Source organism: Anarrhichthys ocellatus, unplaced genomic scaffold (genome assembly GCF_004355925.1).
Source record: "Anarrhichthys ocellatus isolate YVR2014 unplaced genomic scaffold, GSC_Weel_1.0 scaffold6, whole genome shotgun sequence".
NCBI classification, from domain to species: domain Eukaryota; kingdom Metazoa; phylum Chordata; class Actinopteri; order Perciformes; family Anarhichadidae; genus Anarrhichthys; species Anarrhichthys ocellatus.
In genome coordinates, this window is record NW_022280036.1 from 13,651,517 (window position 1) to 13,674,233 (window position 22,717).

The 22,717-nt window shown below is 40.7% G+C and overlaps 1 protein-coding gene across 1 annotated transcript in view; it reads right to left on the minus strand.

Moving 5' to 3' along the window:
- The window catches only part of LOC116382925 (protein diaphanous homolog 3), a 158,360-nt gene that overhangs the window by 103,213 nt on the left and 32,430 nt on the right, over positions 1-22,717 (minus strand). The window contains exons 8-17 of the mRNA XM_031846369.1: positions 20,482-20,618; positions 19,933-20,038; positions 17,316-17,426; positions 16,724-16,842; positions 16,379-16,495; positions 12,379-12,497; positions 12,229-12,293; positions 11,251-11,355; positions 9,376-9,690; positions 7,792-7,906 (exon numbers count right to left, since the gene is read on the minus strand). Coding sequence (XP_031702229.1) covers positions 7,792-7,906; positions 9,376-9,690; positions 11,251-11,355; positions 12,229-12,293; positions 12,379-12,497; positions 16,379-16,495; positions 16,724-16,842; positions 17,316-17,426; positions 19,933-20,038; positions 20,482-20,618 — 1,309 coding nt within the window. The remainder of the gene's footprint in view (positions 1-7,791; positions 7,907-9,375; positions 9,691-11,250; positions 11,356-12,228; positions 12,294-12,378; positions 12,498-16,378; positions 16,496-16,723; positions 16,843-17,315; positions 17,427-19,932; positions 20,039-20,481; positions 20,619-22,717) is intronic.

The window sequence follows — 22,717 nt, forward strand, 5'->3', positions numbered from 1 at the left end:
AGGTACATATAAATAAGAATAGCAATGTAAATGTGTTGAATTAAGCATGAAAATGTGCTAAAATATCAGTTGATATAAAAAAATGATTAAGTGAATCCAAATCACGTTTATCCAGATATTTAGTAAGATTATATTCATATCACTCAAATAATCAGTAAATACAAATCAAGTTCACCCAGATATTGCGTGAATCAAATTTACTTTTGCTCAGATTCATAGTAAATATAAATCAGTTTTGCTTGAGAAATTGATTTAGATTTACTTATTATTTTTGTTTAGATTTACTGAATGTATTTAATATTTTTTAATCAAATTTGTAGAACTTAAAATCTATTAAATTATATTAAGTGTCACTTTGTTTCCATAATTTGTTTAAGTAACCAATGGTAAAATGTTTTAGGGTGCAGGTTTTCAATAATAAATTCACAAAATAAATGTCTGTCTTCATATTTGTGAATAAACGTTTTGCAATTTGAAAAATAAATACTCAGTGCCCCCCAGAATTTTGCTGCTGAGGCTTTCAGAGGGTGAGTGTGTTAATTGGTTCACACACTTGCTACTACACATGTAGACCCAGGTATTAAAGCAAAAGTGAAGAGGAATGAGTATCTAAAATGTCTTTCCGACATTACCCAAAACTCTCCATCAACACTCTGAAATATTCGTGTATAAAGGATTTCACAGTATATGTTACTATTACATAATGATGCTTGTTAGAACAAAAATATAGCTCATCCGACATTGTGGGAAACAAAACCGAAACCATTAAATGATGCAATATTTAGTAATAATAATCCAAACAAGGTCAACTTTTTAAAAAGTATACAGTATATACCGTAAGCCTTATATATTTGTTTAAGAGGCAGAATACAACAAAAAAAACATTTAATAAATGATAAAAATGAGAAATGCTATAAAAATTGACATATTGTTCAGATCAATAAAAAACAAAGAAGTGCATACTTCATTTAAAAGGACAAGGTTGTTCATTTAACCTTTTTACGATGAACAATTCCCATCAACTGAACAAAATGACCAATGAACTTGTCCAAACATGAACTGTGTGTGTCGCCAAAGCCTGATGTAGCTTATCATGTAAGCGGCCCCATTCATCGGCTCCATACCATTTCTATTTTGTTTGCAGAACAAACACTGAACAAAGTCAGGCAGAATGGAAGAGAGGGCAGCACTCTACTGGTTTGTTTCCAGTAGTGCAACTTTATGTAAAACGTGAAAGAAAGTAAATTCACTGCCGGTATGCAAAAGACATGACGTACAGTAGCCTACAACAAAAAAAATGATTCCATATATCGCTCAATTCCCACCCGCCAGTGTCTCTGAAACATTCTGTGATTTTCACCCTCTTTAGCAAACACCCAGAGGAAAGCCCTGCTATGCATGTTTTATCTCCATCTATTGACATTGAGAGACGCAAAGAGCTTCTCCCGAGGCTATTGCTGACATCACAGCAACTGCTGAAAGATCCGAGAGCTGTCAGCATTCTCTCCGGGCGTCCACTCACGATATTTGTTTCTCCATTTTTTCTTCTTCTTAAAAGTAGGGAGCAAAAAACAAATAAGTGGTGTCTCTTTCTCGCCCTTGCGTCTTCAAATGTTAGTGATTAAAATGGTATGGATTTCAAAGAAGTAATCAGTGCTATCGATAATGCTAATAACCGTTAATTACTGTGACACTGCAGACCTTCCAGAAGGGGACACACTTGGAGGCTGGGAAGCTATGTGTGCATCGCAATTCAAACTTCTATGGTTTGATTCCAAAACAATTCTCAATATTCCTACTTTTCTTTTTATTACAAGTCCACACGGCAGGGTGGTGAGAGCATTTCAACGCACATAATTGACACGACCACGTAAAAAGTCGTCCTCAAGAGGGTCCCACAATAACTCCAGGTGGTTTATGTCCTTTGGCGAAAAACATGGAGGAGGTAAAAGGAGTCCTATAGCCATAAATGGGATGTTTGAGCGGATGAGCTTCAAGGAAAATGAACTGAAAATACTGCAGAGCAACCAAACATGTTACCAGTTGTAAAGCTTTGTCTGAGTATCAACACAATGAGCACTAATCTTGGCTACATTAACCAATAAATTAAATGTGCGAGGCCATTGCATAAACCTCAGGCAATGAGATAAAGAAGACAATACAAAATGAAAGAAACATAAATGTCAATACCTATTCTTTTGCTTCACTGCGAAAAGCTTATAGCAAGGCCACCGACACATTCCCCTATTCAGCAGTTTCCAGTCAAAATCTGAACACTCGTTACAGGATGTGACGGAAATAAAGCTTTGAACTACCGTGTGGATTGCAGTCCAATCCATGTGCCGCATAATCTCATATGAACCTCTAATACTCCCTATCAGAGCTAACAGGATGAATCCGTCCCGCTGGTTTGAAACAGTGCAAGCGGTAGAAGTTACAACATTGATTGCACTACAAAAAAAAAAAAAAAAAAAGAAAGTGCAAGGTCAATTACATCAATGTAGCGCTTTTCACGCAGCACTTAGCCCCAGGCTAAGGAAGCTTTCACACTCCTGAAGTGAGCTAACCCTGACAAGCCTCGTTGGCCAATCGGTCTCGACTCTAGAGTGTTAAACATCAGTCCCGCACACAAATATTATTAGGTCACAGTCATGTAGTTATGGAAATGATGTCGGTACAAATACCAGAAGGGGTTAAGTTTTCTTAATTGCTAAATAAAAAAACCTGATATGTCTGATTTATCTGCAGGTTACAATTTCACTTATCTGAAATTGAAATCTGGATTAAAAGGGAAAATGTGCCCACTATTATGTGGATGTCCAATCAGTGTTGACGGTAAATGTAGTCAACTGAAGCAATTAACTCGTCAGTACGTGACTGTACTGAGCAGGCTTGATAGCTGGACCTGAGGCGGAGCCACAGCCAATGAGAGTGCAAGAAACATGGGGGAGGAGTCACCTGTTAGTCATCAAAAAAAAATAATGAAGAATTCGACACTAAACAGCTAAATTAAGAGCACTTTATTTTTCCAAAAGGGTGGAATGTTTTATTGTTATCTTATATTTTGTCTTTTACTGTATTAAAGCAATTTTGTGTTACATTGAATTCATTATATTTTTTTAATAAATTGTATTAATTCGACACTATTTCTGATTATAAAATGTGCTTGAATTGTAAAACACAGAACTCGGGAAAACATTGAAAATAAAACAAATACAACTGAATCTGTAAAAGCAATGTTACAGTCCATAGAGAGCTTTTGTTTACAGTAAAAAAAAAAGAAGCATGGTTAAGAAACTCCTCACAATAACGGACTCATCAAAAGTCGCAACAGAGCAAAGTTTCTCGCAAATGCAATAGAATCTCAAGATGTGTCAGTTCAGGGAAACAGTCTAAATGTTGGAGCGGTGGGAAGTGATTGGAGTCGCCGATGGCATTAATAGTCAATGGACATCAGACATCACAGGTCACAGCCTCAGTTCGCTCACTTAAATTGAACAGATTATTATGCATCCGTTGCCTTCATTGCATGTATTAACATACTAACTTGCCCGTGTACAGATCCTGTCTGTCAAATTTTGTTTTTCATAAATGTGTAAATGTGCTTTGATCCACATTCACAGCCGTGGCTGTCGCATAAACGTCTGAAATATGAAAAAAGAAGACTATATTCAGAGTTCAAGCTTGAAACATCATTTCTCAGTGACACCACCATAAAAATACAGATTTTTTTGCAGACAGCCTCTCTCACTACGCGGGTCAGCAGACAATTTGCTACCATGCATTACAATACAGCGCTGTAGCTCGTGGAACGTTTTGGTCTCTCTCTCCTTCTCTTTTGAAGCTCCTTGATGAAGCTGTGAGAGGAAGGACTCCTCTCCACCCTCAGCATACGATACAGTTACCACAAAGACTGCAATTAAAGCCTTCAGATGTCAAGTGAACGTATTAAAGCTGAGAGTTCAAAGGCAGACATTGAAGCATCATTAGCTATACGTAATCTGTGGCTATTAATCACAATGGAACAACCCTCACTCATGGGTCTAATGCTTAACTTAACCCTAAATATTCATACTCCGCCTGAAAGCTCCATCAATGACTTTTGTCATACAGCACCTCCTTTTCCCCCCCAATATGTGATCAATGCTCAAAACTAAACACAGCCTTTTCCCAGACAAGGAAACTGATGCGTGAGGAGAGAGTTTATTTGATTTGGTGGATATATAGCACAGACCAACAAATATGTTGATCATAATCCAGTATTGATCCAACACATGCATTAAGATGTAGTAACATTTTCAATGTTACACATCGACACATACAGGGAATGTAACATTTGTGTTACCTGTTGCACATCTCTTCAGGTCATTTGAATAAATCAGCTGGAGCAGAAATTTCAAATATTACAACACTGCATTCCCCACTAAAATGATCCGTCTTACTGAGCCTAATTGCTTTTGTTGTTTATTGAATCACAACTGAAATGCGAGCTGCATATTAATGTCCTTTCGTTGTAACTTGGGGAGAAAAGTGACTGGAATTTTAATAGTTAAAAAAAGAAAAATCCAACAAGAGCCAAATGTGCAGACATCTGCTGCACTACTGCTTGCACTTCTCAACATGAAATTACTATTTTGATAAGCATGTTCACAGGGCATGGTTGTGTCTAAAACCTGTTAGCAGCATGTAGTTCCTATGAAGCCATTCCTTTTTACAGTTCTTTGACAAAAAGGTATTTTTAAGTTTTAGTTGTTTTTTTGTGTCTGTGTTACAGTTCACCCATTTGTCTGCTATCTGGAAAGTGATAAGAACAGGGCTTTGGACGTTGGCTGACGCACACATTTATTGGAGGCATCAAGCTTTCAGCACAGGTGACATTCACCCCTAGACTATGAAGCTGTTGCCTTTAATGGATGTAGAGGTGTTTGATGCTGCTGCTTAAGGTTGAGATGTATACGGAAGCCCTGAGAGGAGGTAGTGGTGCACCTGAGCCTCCTGTGGCCAATATGAGGATTACAAAAACAAAACATTTGTTGGCACATGGTCAAAAATAAATAAAAAAATCTTCATCTTTAAAAAATGTTTACTTTTTAGAAGGATTATCTTTTCACCTGTTCTTCTGTCATAAATACAAGAGAGAAAACAATCTAGATCAGACTTAAAAAATGGATCACCACATTTGTTTTCTTCACGTAAAGTAGTCAGGGAAAGTAATGGAGGGGAGGGGGCAGCGCCCCGCCGGCACATCAGTAACAATTCAGGCGTGGGAAGAGGGCTAATTGTTGAATGACTGGCAGTAGTACGGTTAGATATCTGGTCTATTAGATAACTAATACAAGTAAAATGACCTGAACGTTAGGGGGACTATTTTTTATCTGACCGTCTCCGATGGACTTGAAGTGCAACTTACAGACAAAATGGATCGATCCATTCTTCTCTCGGCAGGCCTAGTAATTAAGGGGTATTTTGGCCGAGTCAATAACGCGAACTGATCTTGCCCAATTTGCTCAAAATTATGAAGAGATAAGAAAGAAAAAAAAAAAAAGACACATTCACACACAATTTATAGAGTAATCAGTAGCCTGCTTCTTCTTTTAGCTCCTTTCACATACAGAATTGTCTGTTGCTTCTCCTGTGCTTAAAGCCACTCTGGGATTGCTCCATTAGACTCAAGACATATCCCAAACATTGCAGAGGAACATCCTCTCCCTGCGTTTGCCCCTAAGTGAAAGGTTCCATTGGTCTGTAGTGATTAGGATAGGCCGTTTGTATCAAAGGTTAGCAGCAAATGAGCAGAGATTTGAGAGACGAGCACAGAAATCCATTCATATTAGTCAGTGTGGTCTTATTGAATTTTGTTCGCTCTGACCTGCTTGCTCAAAAGTAAAAACACATATTTCCCGCAATTTACTCAGAGAGGAGATGTGCTAAAGTGGCTCTGACCCTTTGCCAAAAAACAACGACCCACTCTGAATAGATAAACAGAGGAGCCATAAAGGATATTGCTGCTGGGACTATAATGTCTACTTAATCAAATAAATACGCGTTTCACTCCTCGTTCCAGCCTTCTTTCAACACTTTGAGTACGAACAAATCCAAAAAAACAAACAAAAGAAACAATCATTGTAATTTTCTTTACATCTGATTAAGTCGAGGTCTGCCAGAAAAACAACGGTGATGGTTCCAAGCCCCCATCCAAACTCAGCAGTTTGTGTCTAGCGTGGCAGGGATCCACTTAGAAAACAACAGCAAGAGGCGCAAACATCGCGAAACAGAAATGAATATTTAATAAGAAAAAACTGAGCGAATGCCATTTTATGCCGTGTACTTTTTTAATGTTTAATGCCGATCCAGATGCCGCTGCTCTTAAGTGAGATGAAACATGATACTACATGGCTGAGTTAATAAGACGACAAGCCCGCACCGCCGACACACGGCGACGGACGCAGCTGGGTTCAACAGCTCAGCCCACGCTGCTATACACACCCTCCACTGGGACGGGAGGAGCCAAGGAGGAACAACAACTGAGAGAATGGACTCCAACCCTGAGAAAGGTTTGATTTAGTCAAGTGTGTCATGCCATTCTTGGCAAATCTGAAATGCATTACCCGTGAGCGGTAACAAACCAGGCGGCCGGCACACCGCAGTTCTTTGCCGTGCCTCCCCGTATGATGAGAAGGGATCCGCGATTATGCTGTAAAATGAAATGCTGTAAAATGAAATGCTGTGTGAGAACGTGCGCTGGCTCTGGGACATTACCCTAACCGAGAAGCACCGCCTGCAGGTGGACATCCTTCCTTTGTACTCTCCGGAGAACACCTGCATGGCTGTCTGTCTACCTGTTTGCCATTTAGATTGCCTCCATTATTCAACACCTTGACGGTAGGGAACAAGGGGGGGGCATAGAGTTGTGACAGGTAGATAACACCTGGATGAATAATTCAAATTGGCTGGCTGAGTTAGTGACAAGACAAGAAAGAAAACACAAGACATGTGAATAAATCATCAGAGAAGGGGCTAATGGACCATGCACAGGAGAGGACAAGACTGATACGATCTCACGCTACCTCCTGCTCCGGCTTTAATCCTTCCAACAACCCGGGGATGAATATTCCACATCGAGCCAGCCATACTAATGTGTGAGGATGTAACTGTATGCTGTTTTACATGCTTGAAGACAACAACATTGATGTTGAGATGACGTTGCGATAATCATAACATAATTGTGCTCCATATCCTGCACCGGCACAATATTACAATCAGTGACGCTATTGGCCAAGGAAACTTATAAATGAATGAGGAAATTGAAAATAAATCAGCATTCTAGTTCATTTAGCTTTAATAAGACCTCCACCTCCACTTAAAACAAGAAGGGGAAACTGGCCAAAATTGAACACACAAATAAGTGATGACTTCTGTCATGCGTATCCATCTCACTATCCATTCACTGAAAGTGATAAAAAGCAGTTTGTTTGCCAACTTGGGGGTTGGAGCAAGCACTCTAGCACTTGTCTATCTTTTGTCATGCAATTCTTCTTCAATGAAGACACATTGCCAGTTGCTCTCTGTCGCAGAGATGCAAAACCACAGAACAGAAGCACATTGACGTGGTTACTCCTTGTTTGATCACTCTAGCTCAACTGAGGAACCCGGCCATTGTATTCCCTCGCACCGCACCGAGAATGTAAGCGCCATAGTCAGGAGAAACGGAGCGCCGAATATCAGAATGAAAGCGTGATTGATAACTAAATGAATGAATTCATTATTTTTTTAATGAAGTGGGAGTCTGACCTGTTCGTTGTGAACCGAAAGTGAGAGCGACTCTGCCGAGTAATCCTGGTTTTGCGTATTGGTTCTCATCTGCCCGCACCCAGAAACAGCTCTCTGACATTTCCTGGGGACGGATCTGAAAACAAACATCCACAGGTCAGCACATTTAGTCCATATAAGAGAATCACATCATTTGAAGCAGATATTCGTCAAATATCAAAGCCACTATAGTCCTGCCAGTTCCCAAAGCAAACGTATGTCCCGGTAATCTGCCAGGTAATATTTGGAATAGGAATGCCCCCGATTGATCCGGCATCCCGAGCTGCGAGAAGCTTGAATAAATGGTTATTTGAAGATGTTTTCACAGCAATATAGAATAGATATTAGAGGGAATTATGACCCGTTTAACTTGAGTAATAAACCTTTGACTTATAAAGTGGTTTGTGTGTATGTAACATTACAGTCGCTGTTCATGAGTCAAGAGCTCAGCAGCAACCTTTTCGAAAAGGGTGGCACCCCGAGGTGAATTTAATGAGTTGTGTTATTTAATAAAGGCTTTTGGCTGATTATTTCTGAAAGCTGAAGTTGAGTTCAATCACTCATTCATGTATTTTACAATGCATATTTTTTTTTTACCTTTTGAGGCTCGTCAATAATCTTTCCATATTTTGGTGTTATTTATTGCATCCATGCAACAACTTGGTGGACCACGGTCAGGCTGAAATGCTTGTGAATATTGAAGTTAAGGTCCCAGTGGAGTCGGGTGAAACTCGGCACTAATGGCCCACGTGGCCTTGTAGCTGCTATATGTGTAAGCTGGCAACTGTTTGCTAACACAGTACTCATAAGAGAGTGAACCACCAACATTTTGTCAACGCTTTGCTGCTGCTAGATTGTTTGGTGGGTCTGTTGTCACAGAACTGTAATCATTAAAATGTTTAGCCACTGCTCTCTGAAACTGACTGAGCCAGATTTGGAAGTTTCAAGTCTTATTACTGAAGAAGTTTCCCTGAACAGCTTTTTCCCCAAACATAACCACATGTGTGTGCTTCATACAGCTGTGCCATAAGGCAGGTCCTCCTCATGCCACTTTGAAATTGCAAGCATATGGTTTTGGTTTGCCGAACACCTGTACCGATGTACATCTGAGATTAAATATTAATCAAACCACAAACTAATATCATTTGTGGTGTGAACTAACATTGCTCCGCAGAGAACAACATCTGTGGAGGTACCACGAAGGCGGCTCTGACAACAGCATCTGATCATCTGTTATTTTCAATTATTATTACTTGCTTGGCACGGAGTAACGAAGTTGTTGTTTAAATCTTAGAAAAACATCTGTACTGTTCGGGTTCTGCCAATGAACATCAGGAACAAAAGGAAGAAGGAGCAAAGAAAAGGGCCACTCTAAATATCTGGCCTAAATTTCTTGTCCCAAACTTTTTGTCAGCTGCGAACGGGAAAACATCTGTAATCTCTCTTTATACTGTGGATCGCTCAATTGTGTTCACTTTGAGTTTGATTGGTTTTTAGTTGGTGGTAGACTGCACTGTATAAAATTGGGGATGGTGAAAGATTAGAAACACCTTGCAGTGTTGTTACCTTGGACCAGTTGAGGCGCTTCATGGCGGTCTCAGGCTTGAAATCCTTCTTAGGCCTGAGGCCGTAAGGCAGCGCATGATGAGTGGGGGAGCCTAGACTTCCGCCAAACCCTAGAGGGGGTGGAGGGGGAGCACCAAATGGAGGAGGCAGTCCGGGTGGGGGAGGTGGGGCAGGACAACCGGGTAAAGGAGGCGGAGGTGGTGGAGGAGGCATGCCAGGTGCGGGAGAAGGGGGTGGAGGCCCAGACGGGAGCGCTGAGGAACATGATGCTTGTCCAACATGGGCAGAGGACAGAACCACAGGTACAGCTCCAAACTTGAAAGGTAGGGAGAACAAATAATGCTCATTTTACACAAAGTGGGAAAGTTGAAATTTCTTCTCTCCAGACTCCGGCAAATATTACATCAAAAATGCCCATGGCAGCAAAAAATGAAAGAAATTGCCAATTAACTACCCCAAACAAAGAAACACTATTGAGTTACCCTGGAGCTAGGCACTTAAATACTTTACCAACATATCTAACATAACAAATCTCAATTACTATTATGCTGTCTGTGTAGCCGATAATACGCTGGAGCTTCAGAGAACTTCACTGACGTCCAAAAAACCCCATTAAAAACCCATTATGGATGCATACTGTCGCAATGGTGATGATAGTTGTTGCTGAAATAAAGTCATTCTTGATTTTGGTCTCTTAGGAGGGATTCATTCAGAAGATGAAGACAACACAATGTCAGCTGTTTAGCTGGTTGCTGATGTTGAGCAGTGCTCAAGAAACCCTTCCTGGATAAATACAATAAATGGTGAATTCACATTTCCAAAAAAAAAAAAAAAAAAAAAAAACAGAAAAATGTCTGAAAGTGAAAAGAAAAAAATAGAAGAAGACTAAATACAGCATCTGCCAAGCGTGAAGCACAATATGCTTTCCTCTCTAACACCACTGTGCTTCGGATAACGGAGGCGTGGTCTCTCAACCGTCATGCAGAGGCCAAACGCTCAAAAACCCATCAAGATTCTGTCCAGAACCTTTGCCACAATGATTAGTTTTTCTTGTTTTTGATTTTTCTTTTGTAAAGCTGAAAATCAAATGTTATAACTGAGGCTACAAAGTCCCATGAATTGTATCATACAGAGCAAATGGCTTATTGATCCATGCACCGGTTTTAGATTAAAGACGCACACTAAAAGGTCAGCCCTGGGCCTTTACTCTGCCACTGCCTCGGGAGGGAAGAACTCCTCTGCTGATTTAACAAGCATACCAGCATGTGTGTCGCTGAGAGTCAGGCTGACACAGACGAACAAAGATGGCGAGACAAAGTGTCCGTGTGTGTGTGTATATGTGTGTGTGTGTACCCGCGTTTGTTAAATGTACCACCGCCACTTGAATCAAGTTACTATCGAGTATTCATTCTGTTTGCTCACTCAAATTGAAAAATTATTGTGAAAATAAAAAGGAATTTCTCCTCTCCTCCTCGGAGCGTGTAGTTATCTTGCAGTGCCAGAGGATGGGAGCAACTCTGTGGAGTGAGGTTGAGGTTGAAGATGGTTGTCAGAATAAATTGCTTTTAGAACAATTTCCTCTCATGGGATGAAGATCAGAGATTGCGAAATGGCCAACATCGGGGCTGGTCAGACTTCTCATTAGACTTAGTGTCTGCTAGTCAGTAGAGCCTCCATGTCAACCCAAACTGCAGGCTCCAGCGGATAAAAAAACGACACCCCAAGAATAACGAGCATCTCACAAGAAAGTTGAATTGCAATACGCCACATTTAAATGGGGTTGGTTGAGTCTAATCCAGCGTTTTCTCACATCTCACACGTCCAAAAATTAGCACAATTCACAAAAGGACACTGAAAACCACACAGGTCAGTTACCTGGGATCTGAAGGCCTGCAGCTCCGCTTGGAGTTCAGCTACTCTTTCATCACACTTAACCTGCCGAGCCTCTGCCTGCTGTCTACTTAGAAACTCCTCTTCAAACTGGAACGAGAAAACATATCCAAATAACACACGCCGATATTACATGAATGTAAACAAGAAATCAATAGAAGCAGCTAAGTCTGAAGGTGTAATTATTTTATAGACCTGACATTCATTTTACCTTGATTACCTTTGTTTCCTGATTGAATTTCAACCTTTTTTTAGACTCCAATTCATTAATAAAACCTTTTAATTACCAAACACACACATGCCAATCAGTGAGCCCACCCTTCTAATCAGGATCTACAACCTGCTGCGACCCTGACTTAAATTAATCCCAGCAGTCAATCCATTTGACCTCAGCATGTGTGTGTCTGATTGTGTGTGAGAAACACTGTTTTTGCATTGTAGCGAGATACATTTACAAACATAAAAAGATGAACCTTAATATAGCAGCTTGGGGTGTAGGACACATTAAGACGTACACAATAAACTTTATCTACAGTGATATGGGAAGAACAAGTGTTGCTGTGTTGTGCTGTGTTTGGTTTCCTTGATTGTATAATTTTAAAGTAATCCGTCTGATTATTATTTTATATCCAGTAATACTCACTTTCAAAAGACCCATTTTTTCTGTTTTTTGGGGGAAAGAATCAAAGAGCATTTTAAAGCAAAATCCTGCTAAGTATTGACTGCAAATGTGCAGTATGTTGGGCTCTCAAGTTACTGCTATGATCTCTCATTAATATTTACTAACATAAGCCCCCAGGAATTGTCGGTGCCATGTTTACTTCACAGTGTTAATGTTTTATCATCTAAAAAGATATTATTTTATGAAACAAATTAGAATGAATGCCTTAGTGGGCTTTGTTTTGGCCCAATGTAGTGGATGTGTAGGGGGATGAAACTGTTGTTTTTTTAGTCAATACTTGCCTTTTGTTCCAGTTCTGAAGCTCTTTGTTCATACTCATCAGTCCGAGCTTTATCTACGCACACCTCTGAAAACAGAAAGCAGAATGAAAATCATTTTGTTTTATTGAAATACCTGTGATGTACATAAACCGCCGGAAGTGTGGGACTTGCCTAAGAGGTGGCTGAAGTCCACATCTAGGCGCTTCCGGTAACCGAAGTCTGGGTCAGTGCCGCTACGGTGGAGCACGATTTGAGAGACGCACTCCTCAATGATCTTAAAATACTGGGCTCTGAGAGTCAGGACACGTGAGACAAGAGAGTCAACAGAGACAAGGAGAACAATTCATTTCACTCTTTTAATCTGACGCATGTGTATGCATTTGCTAGAGCTGTTATCTGGACAGATTGAGGTGTGAGAGAAGACAAACCATCTGCAGGAGAAGCAGGGTTAGTGAAGAAATGTGGCACCTCCCAACAACCTCTCCAGTCATTGCCTATTAGGTATCAGAGATTGTAAACATAACAGGTGGGGCTGCAAGCCGGGGCTACTTACCATCACGGCTTATTAGCAAGTCAAATCAAAGCCTGGCGTTCAAACAACAGGTGCAATTTGAAACCAGCTGAGAATCGGGTCTATCCAGAATTATTGCACATCTTTCTCTAACACCAAAGGCCACCACACAACAATGGCAGGGAAGGGTAATAGATGGCAAAGAAAGCAAACATAAGAAGGATGGGGGCTGAACACAGGGCAGAAGAACAGAGACCGTGTTCCCTGTAAACAGATATACAGCATGTATTCCATAAATAAATGAACGAATAAAACATGTTTTCCTTTGTTTTTCCTGAATGTAAACTTCCATTGATGATAAATGGAAAGGCTGCCTGCCTTGATTCTTGGAACTATAATACAGTAAACACAATGGGACACAAGTTAAGGGTCTTTTGCTTTCTTTAATTTCTTTTAAATTTTAAATCTTTTAATTTTCTTTAATTTCTCAATTTACCACTCGGTCTACGTTCCTACCCTCACCTATGGTCACGAACTCTGGGTCGTGACCGAAAGGACAAGGTCGTGGCTACAAGCGGCAGAAATGAGTTTCCTCCTTAGGGTGGCCGGGCTCAGCCTTAGAGATAGGGTAAGGAGCTCGGTCATCAGGAGGGAGCTTGGAGTCGAGCCGCTACTCCTTCGCGTCGAAAGGAGTCAGCTGAGGTGGTTCGGGCATCTAATTAGGATGCCTCCTGGACGCCTCCCACTGGAGGTTTTCCAGGCACGTCCAACTGGGAAGAGACCCCGGGGAAGACCCAGAACATGCTGGAGAGATTACATCTCCCAGCTGGCCTGGGAACGCCTCGGGATCCCCCAGAATGAGCTGGAACATGTTGCCGGTGAGAGGGAGGTCTGGGTCGGCCTGCTTGGCCTGCTGCCACCGCGACCCGACCCCGGATAAGCGGTGGAAAATGGATGGATGGATGGATGCTTTCTTTAAAATGACTAAAACTTTCATTACACCTTAAAAAAAGAACTGTTTTGATGGTATTGAACAATGGGGAATACACACCAACCCTATTACTAGGTGCTGAGTAATTGCGGTTAAATTGTTTCAGATGACTCTCTGTCGAAGGCAGTGATCACAGAAGGGCATGCCACAATAGGAGAGAGGAGATATTATAATGCAACAACAGACGACATGCAAGGCTGGGGGGGGACACAGTGCTATTGCAAGTTAAAGGGAAAATGTGTGTTTGGTCTGCTCATTATCTTACAACACTGTCGCTGAGAGTCCAAATCCCTTCTACACCGAATCATTAACTTGTACAAACATCGATAATCAGGGACCCTGCCTTCCACCTCCTCCGAAAACATGAGAATGGATCTGATAGTATGAATACCGCGTCTATGATTTAGAAGGTGAACCGACGGAATTATTTTCTGAATGAAGATGAAAATACTGACAATCAAATGGAATAAGGCATGTCGTCAGTCAAACTGCTGGTGCTCCTTTCGTGACTCTGACTTAGAGAGCCCTGTGTAAAAGGGGAACTTCATATATGCTTGACATCAAAGACAACAAGAATGAAAAAGCTAAAGATCACTAAGCCAGTCAGGAGCGAGGCAGTGCATTAAAAAGGATTTCGTGGGATATGACGTCTTATATGCCAATGCTGAAAATCAATTATATCAAGGGGACTGAACTGCCGGAGGAAAACTTTCTAAATGTATTCTAAAGAAATACTTGAAGCCAACTTAAGGAGTGTCTGGGCAAAGCTGCAATATGGTATGAGAATGAGGGTGAACATATGCAGTCATCCATGGCATTAAACTACCCATTTAACAATCATCACAGTCTTAATAATAACCAGTCTATACAGTGTGTACAATAATGTGTTTGCCTTTATGGTAACAGTCATCACATGCTTATGAAGAAAAACGTTTTTGCCAACCTTAGTCCCAATACTTCCAAAAATCAAATGAAAAATTGTAGCAATTATTTTTGAATGATATAATCTAAAGCCATAAAATGTGGCCATCACAGAGCGGCCATCACAATTACCAATGCCCAAAGTTTTTCATTGTATTGTGATATAACCCGGTGAAGTTGCTTCAGTCACATACTTGGATAAGAGAGTTATAATTTATGCTTGCAAGAGAAAAGGCTTTTAGGATGAGGGCTTGCAAATGTGTCTGACGAACGTAACGCCATCTTGGTTAACGAGTTTGGCGTTGTTGCTGGAAAGCAGCCAATTTAGAGCAAGAGAGAGAAGCTAATGTTAGCCTAAACTCTGATAGCATCCTGGACCGACGTCCACACAGTGAGAAAAGACGAAGAAACGGTTACAGAGTGGTTGTGCAATTGGTTTTTCTTTCCTCCCTTTTTTTTTTTTTTTTTTTTTAGACATAACCTATAATCATACAAAGTATGAAATGCTTCCCGACCCTGGAAGTGTCTCTGGGTTAGGTTACTAGGTTAGGTAGGGAAGTGGTTTGCTTGATGGACATGCCAACGTTATAGTAGCTTAGGTTCGAGCAGACAGACAGTTTAATTCATCCCTTCACCTTTTTGCTCAAACAGAACAGAACATTGAACAGGCAACAAAAAAAAAAAAAGACGCCACTCTCTGAATTCTTCATACAGTATACGGAGTACTGCTCTTAATGGAGCATATGGAGGCCTAGTTAGAGTTGCTAGGCTATATTGGACATTACTATCCGATTTTCAGCAGAGGGGTTTAGATGAATGGTCAATTGACTAATTGTTTAAGCAGTAGGGTGTAAACAAAGGGTGTGCAGTCTAGATATGCCGTAGTTAATGAGAGCGGAACATGGGGAGGACAGTGTGTGTTTGTGTGTACAGCGATATATTCCTACGCTGTTATTAAGGCTGGAGAAATAGACGGCAGCGATGTTGGCAGCCATAACACAAATGTTAACATTTCGTAATAATTTCAAATGAAGCAAACCAAATCAGCCCACAGCCAGAGCTGAGTGCCACATAGCTCAGGTGTTGATTTTGGGTGGGAGAAAAAAAAACTGCAGGTGATGGATTTCATATTCCTCAGATTAGAGCTCCATCTTTTGATCAAGCCACGGTTTAACCCGCACCCTGCTGGGAGAGAGCCGACATAAAATAAGCCTTTGAAAAGTACCATTAATAGGAGATGAGAAATACTCTGGAGCCATGGCTGCTGTAGATTGACTGGAGATGAAAGAGACACCATTCTCTTTGTTAGCCAATGTCATTGAGTGGGGTTTAAAGTGTGAGACCGCCACAAAACATAAGCTCTTCATCAGTGTACATCATTACCGGTGTTCAAAAGCTGCTCTGACCTCCGTCTGTGTGTGTGTGTGTGTGTGTGTGTGTGTGTGTGTGTGTGTGTGTGTGTGTGCGCGCGCGGCTAAAATGAGAGATTAAAACTCTTATATGTCAGTCATCGTTATTATCATCACACGGACCATCATTTATATTACCGTACACTTCAGAGCCGAGCATAACGAAAATAACAGAGCTGATAAATAGAGCTGATTAAAAACAAATAAAGAAAGTCCAAGTCACAGACACTGAGGGTAATCGAGGGAAGACGACGAGAAGTGAATAAAAGAAAACGCATGCTTCGTTACACTGTAGATAATTAATGTTCGGCGGGTAATGTGTGTGCTGCAGATTTTTACCTGACCAAGTAGTCATTGCGTATAAGCATCAGGTGCTGCAGCAGAGAGAGGAAATAGGGCTCCGCACTGCTGTCCTTCACCATACTCTGCACAATACTGAACACATCCCCCACATCAGTGCAGCGAGTCAAGGACTTTTGAGCAAAACTAAACACGGCATTTCACATTCAAAAAAAGAAGAAGCTACTGGAATTAGAAAAAAAAAAAAAAAAAGAGAGATTTATTTTTAAGAACAACTGAGCTTAGCTGGATGCCTGACTGTTTCACATGTTAACCACATTCACAAGAAACAGACACCGAGTTAGATCTTAGTGTTCCACGTGTTTGTAATAATGACAAGGATATTCCAGCTCGCTCTTGATGTCCTCCAGCCTGTGAGAGAACTCCATCATGTCCTCTTCTTTGTGCTCCTCGAACACCTTTAACTGAATGTCAAGGGCCTCATTCCTGATGGTCGTCAGTTGCTGCGGATGGATTAAGGTAGAAAAAGATTTTAAAAAAACATTAGAATGAAACAGAATAAATCAGAGAGAAAGGCTTGAGACCATCTCTGACATTGAAGCATCAAGCTCAAGTGAAGACAAGGAGCTCCTGCTAAACACTATTACTAATCATGAGAAACAGGCGTGGGGACTAGCTCCTCGCTTTAATTTATTCGTTTTCTTGGCAGCTCCAGCAACAATGTTTACAACAGATAAATATGTTAGGTAGATGGCATGAAAGCCAGTAAGAAGATTATTAGCCAAGGCACTAGAAACCTTATTGGATTGTGGGTGCTGGCACAGGCAGAGGACGTGCAAACTCTCCTCTGTGTTTCATAAATTATTTGCTGGAGCAAATCTACAATATTCCACTGAGGTGGACAACTCATTTAAATATTAATACAAGGTGAGTGTCAGTTTATAGTGTGTGTGTGTGTGTGTGTGTGTGTGGTTACCGGTAATATCTCTTTCAGGCCACAGCGCATAAATTCATTTCTGATGTGCAGCCTGAAGTCCAGCTCATCAGGGGATGTTACTAGTGCATTGATGAGCTGCATGCATGCAACCTGCAACATGAAGGGTACACAGAACAATGAGAGAGAGAGAGAGAGGGAGGGAGGGAGGGAGAACCAGAGAAAGAGATGACGGACTTCTTCTTCCAGAAGTTGATGAAAAGCATGCCGGCATGCATTCTAAATGAGTCATGTCCCTTGGAAGCAGAGGACCATAACTAATGCATGTCTATTTTCTCCAGCCACCAACTCGAGGGGTAGGGGGCTGATTTTAATATTAATGCAACAACTGCAGACCCATACACATAAAACTAACTAACAGTCAATTTCAGGGCAAACTCGCTCTTTTGGAAGTTGTTTTTCACTCCTCTATGAGTTTGGTTTACTGCTCAGGGACCGCCGCATCCTGTGACTCTTCAACGAGCCGGGCAAACACAGACAGAGAAATCAATTATTGATCAGTAAAGCAATCCACTCATGTGTGAAAAGAGGGTATGGCTATGCTAGGGCCAAGGAAGGGTATTCAGATGTTTTCAGGTTCATTGTAAATTCAACGGCGCACTTTATTTTATTTTTTTTTGTCATGGCACTCAATCTTAGTTATTACCCGTCTTTAAAGTACAATTTTCTATATTAGAATTCAGATAGGTAGCATTACAAAGTGCCACAAAACCTTTTTCTTGACATGTCACTGGGGTGCAATGGCCGTCAAGAAAACAATGCCATTGTTATATTTAAAGATGGTAAGAAATATTTGAATGATTGCCTTTAATCCAAATAGCCTTCGGTTTCAGTGTACACGTTCATTCAAAGTCAAATCAATACGCAGAGCGTTGACACTTGCTGGAAACACCTAATCAATACCAAGAGACAAGGGAAGGCGGAGGGTCAAGAAAGATCACTGCAATGCTTTCCATCACTTTCCATGGGTGAAACAATATAGATGCTACAGTATATGAAGTCTGTAATTTGATTCCAGCTCCTCAAACATTTGAATCGTTCATATCAGCATATTCAGACACCAGCTCTCCTCACAAATACGTAAAGACGCTCAGACTTTAAGAAAGAATTCAGGCACATTTCATGATTGACGGTCTGTTTACACTCATTGTATAAATGAATGCTTTCCCCGAGCCAAAGGCTGCCCGCCAGTGGAGACTGCGTATAAATGCAGTCCAGTAGGACAGAGAGCCTTTGGCCACACAGTATAATGGTCAGGATATCAGCATCCGTGCTTTAATAATGCATGGGGCTAAAAGGAAACTGTGCTGTGTATTAGGAAGTGGAAAGTAATAACAAAGCGTCAAAGCCTTCCCTGACCATTTTCCTCCTCTGTTGCTTCCACCCTCTTAGCGTGTCCCTACGGTTTTGCACCTGTCAAAGGTAGTTGCAGCAAACGCTGCGGATCTTAGCTACGGGGGGCAGAAGAGGTATCATCATATATTCAAGTTTAACATTGGTCACTGCATGAGTGTATGAAACAACCAAAGGAGCAAAAGGTAATGTGTTTCAGATTGTTTTGCTGGTCTGGTGTGTGTGTGTGTGTGTGTGTGTGTGTGTGTGTGTGTGTGTGTGTGTGTGTTAGGTATTGGATGAATGATCACTCTCTTCACATCCCTCAGCTACCAATTAAAAATGCAGTAAAACATACTTTAATCATGAATTACATTATTGTGACACAAACTGATGCCGTCCCCCTTTAAAGCAGCCCATGTGCAATATCTCAGTGTGTGCAGCAGCAGGGAGATGATACGTCTGAACAATTATGTCCACGGAGAGAGGGATTACAAGGAAAGGGAGAGCATCAGATGCCGTAAATAATTTGTCAAACCATGAAGTTGATTAAGGGGGGACTCTGAGTTTACAATATATTAACTTATGAGCATGAGAGAGGCAAAGCTTCTTTATCTATAGATTAGATTAGAGATTGTTAACTCTTGGTATTGTTGTGGTGTTGTTTTTCTTCGCTGTTGTTTGTGTTTTGTTCTTACTGCACAATGATTTAATTCCTAGTTCTACAGTACGTGATGTAGTTTGTTCTACAGCTTATAATTAGCTACAATGCTAACAGTATCACCAGTAGCGGTTATTACATATTGCAACTGCAAATCATGGAAGATCTTTATCTGAATTGAGCAACTAGCACCTTTACACAATGATTATGTTCATTACTGAACAGGTGCAAGGTACTAGGTACTCGGACACTTAACCATTATCGATACATAAACCAATTCCCTCCAAGAACAGTTAATAAACACTAGCCACTGAATATATACGGGAACACAAAAGTTTGATAACTACAATAATAGTCAACATATAGGTGCTTCAATGTTGCCATCGTGACTGGAACACCCAGTTTGGGCTTAAAACAAGACTATAACTGATAAAGACTTTTCTGTTTTTAGACTAAAGATTTCATGACAAAGAGACCCTTGAACATAGAGCGGTTTGTGATATATGAAAGTCGACTTCCTACAGCCTTTCTATATTTCATTTCAGAGAAATCTGAGTGAAACGACAGGGTGTCAAAAGCTGTACAGTGCATGTGCTTTGCACTTACTTGTAATTGAACCGAACGATCTCGTAGTCCCTGGACAATGGGACTGAACCTCTCCATGGCTCGCCACTCCCCTGCTGTGGTGATTGCTTCAAGGACCTTTTCCAAACTAGATGAAAACAAGAAATGCATGAGCGCACAATTGGGGAGGAAAAAAAAAGGAAGACATACGTTCATTTAAAGGGATTTTGACCATGCGCTCTGTCCTTTTCCACTGCGCCTGAGGTTCCTTTATTGTCAATTTGACACGAGTGGATGGGCCTTTTCCCGGGGGATTTCATCACCTTCACGCTAAAACGTGACTTATGACTCGAGTAGGATTGTGATAAAACTTATGATGATCAATAATTAACTCATGTCAACAACTAAATCAACTGGACAAAATATTCTTTCTTACTTGAAAATGCATACTGTACATTATCTATTTTCTTTGCAGCCACTTTAAATCTCTCAACCTATTTTCAAATATTTTCTGCATTTCTGCAAAAAACTGTCTTTCAAAATGACAAAAGACATGGATATGTTGACAGAATGAATGAAGGTCGAGCATACGTGTTCTCTTCGCCCACAATGCAGATGGCTGACAGCAGCTTCACCACGTCGGTCATCATGGCAGACTGGGAGGGATCAATGGCTCTTGCCAGTAACACAAGACTTTTCTCCTCAGCCAGGATTCGATCCAAGCCATACTGCAGTGAACACAAAATGCAAAACATGATGAACCAGATATGCTGTGATTCTCCCCATTTCCAACAACAAGAACACAATGTGCCGTGGAACAGTAAAACCAAAAATCGTACACAAGATTCATTCAAATTCACGATATTAACCGTCACTCCAAATTAAGTTTGAATGATCAAATGTTTGGCCAAAGTTAGCCTCAAGGTCAACAGTGATTTTAGTTCCATGTATAATGCAATGCTACTCAGAGGTCTGGCACAGTACAGAACGTGGCCAACAGAAAATGTGATTACATGGCAGGGAAATTATTGACCTGATTTAGATGAATTCTGCTTTGTGAGTTTTACCGTATGTTGTATGCCAAAGCCAAAAAAAAAGAAGAAAAACAATCCTGTAAGAACACCATCTTTAAAACTACCCTGATTGTATGTGTACTTGTTAATACAGTAGTAGGATGTGATAACAGCACTGTACAATGAAGAAGAGTTTCAGCAACAGTCAGAGCTGTAATTACGGCTGAACAATGAGAACACAGTTTCATTCATTGCTTGTGGTTAATAAATTCTTCTTTTTTTGGGGGGAAATTAAAATATCCGGGACAAATAATGCATTTCAATTAATTCACTCTTTGTGTCGCAATGAATTGGGCTTTTCTTTTACCAAGGAAGGCATCAAAAAGTGACGTTTTTCTCTCTTTTCACAGTTTACAATTACAAAGTGCTTCTGTTGACCTGGCATTGACACCAAGCACTACTGGGCTCTCAAATCAAACTGTCTGTTTGCCTGTTTGATGTGGGCTTTATACATTTGAAGAAGCAGCTTTGTCCTTGCATCCGAACAGTTATGTGCAAGTAGTTCAATCGTTTGCTTACTTTGTTAGAAATATCATTACTTCTCTGTCACATTTCTGTTATGTCCGTCATGGTATATTCCCTTATCTCACGCATTTAACTGATCAAATAATTAACGGCTTCGCAAAACACATTTCATGACAAGAGCACAGTAATTAAACGGTGTACTTGTGTACTTCTGTGCTGAAGAAGCCAGCGGTTGCTGAATTTCCAGGAACAAAAGAAAGCTGAACTGTGACAGCCCTCTGTCATCGCTAAAAAAAAAAAAAACAACAGAAGTTGACACAGCTGGAGAAGGATTGTCTATTCAAACACACGTCGGATGTATATACTATATATTTTATGAATTGTTTTGATATACTTTGTAAAAACCTGGCAGATCTTCTCAATGCCATTGTTTACATACAGTTTAAAGTAGCGTATACAGAAGACAAAGAGTGTAAATACCGAGCAAAATTGTAGTCTGTGGGTCGTGACAAAATCACGAAAATGAAATAGAAGTCAAATTCAGAGTTGTATATTATAAACTAATCTATATTGGGTCATTTTCTTGATACTGTTAAGTTCAAAGGGCACTTTCACAGGGTGGCAACCTTTAGTATTACATTATTGGACATTGGTGACAGACAATAGAAAACATGCAACTGTATGACTTGACGCAGGAAAGGCAGAAGAAGAAGAAAAAGGTTGCTCTGACAGTTGGCAGAGAACACCTGTCTTCTTGGCATTGTGGGTACATCCCATCCCAAGATGCCTCTCCAGCCAGGGAAAGGTCTGGGCTGACAGAGAGGCCTACGGGTAAATGCTGGCATCTGGCGTCTGTTGAGACGCAGGATTACATGAGACCTTACAGCACACTGTGTGCCAAGGTGCCTGTATATCTGTCTCCGTTGGGTTTTAGCTCCATGTGGCAAGATTTTTTTTTTTTTCCCCAGAGCAACTGTGGACTCACAACATTCAAGGAGGAAAAGCAGAAGCTTTGTTAAAAATAAAAGATACTTCAATGGCACATATTCTTACGAACATTGTGCTTAATTAAGCCTGGGCGGTAATTCAATACAGTTGTCCATTGACCTTGAGTGGAAACATTTTATCACAATATGATCGTATTGTTTTATGGTTTTGGAAATGTGTTTGCTTAACCTAAGCAAAGTGCATGAACAAATTGTTACTATGGTGTGTTCACACCAAACGCTTGGTGTGAACACATCACAACGCAGCGCGGTGTGAATGACGTGAATGGTGTGAATGACGTG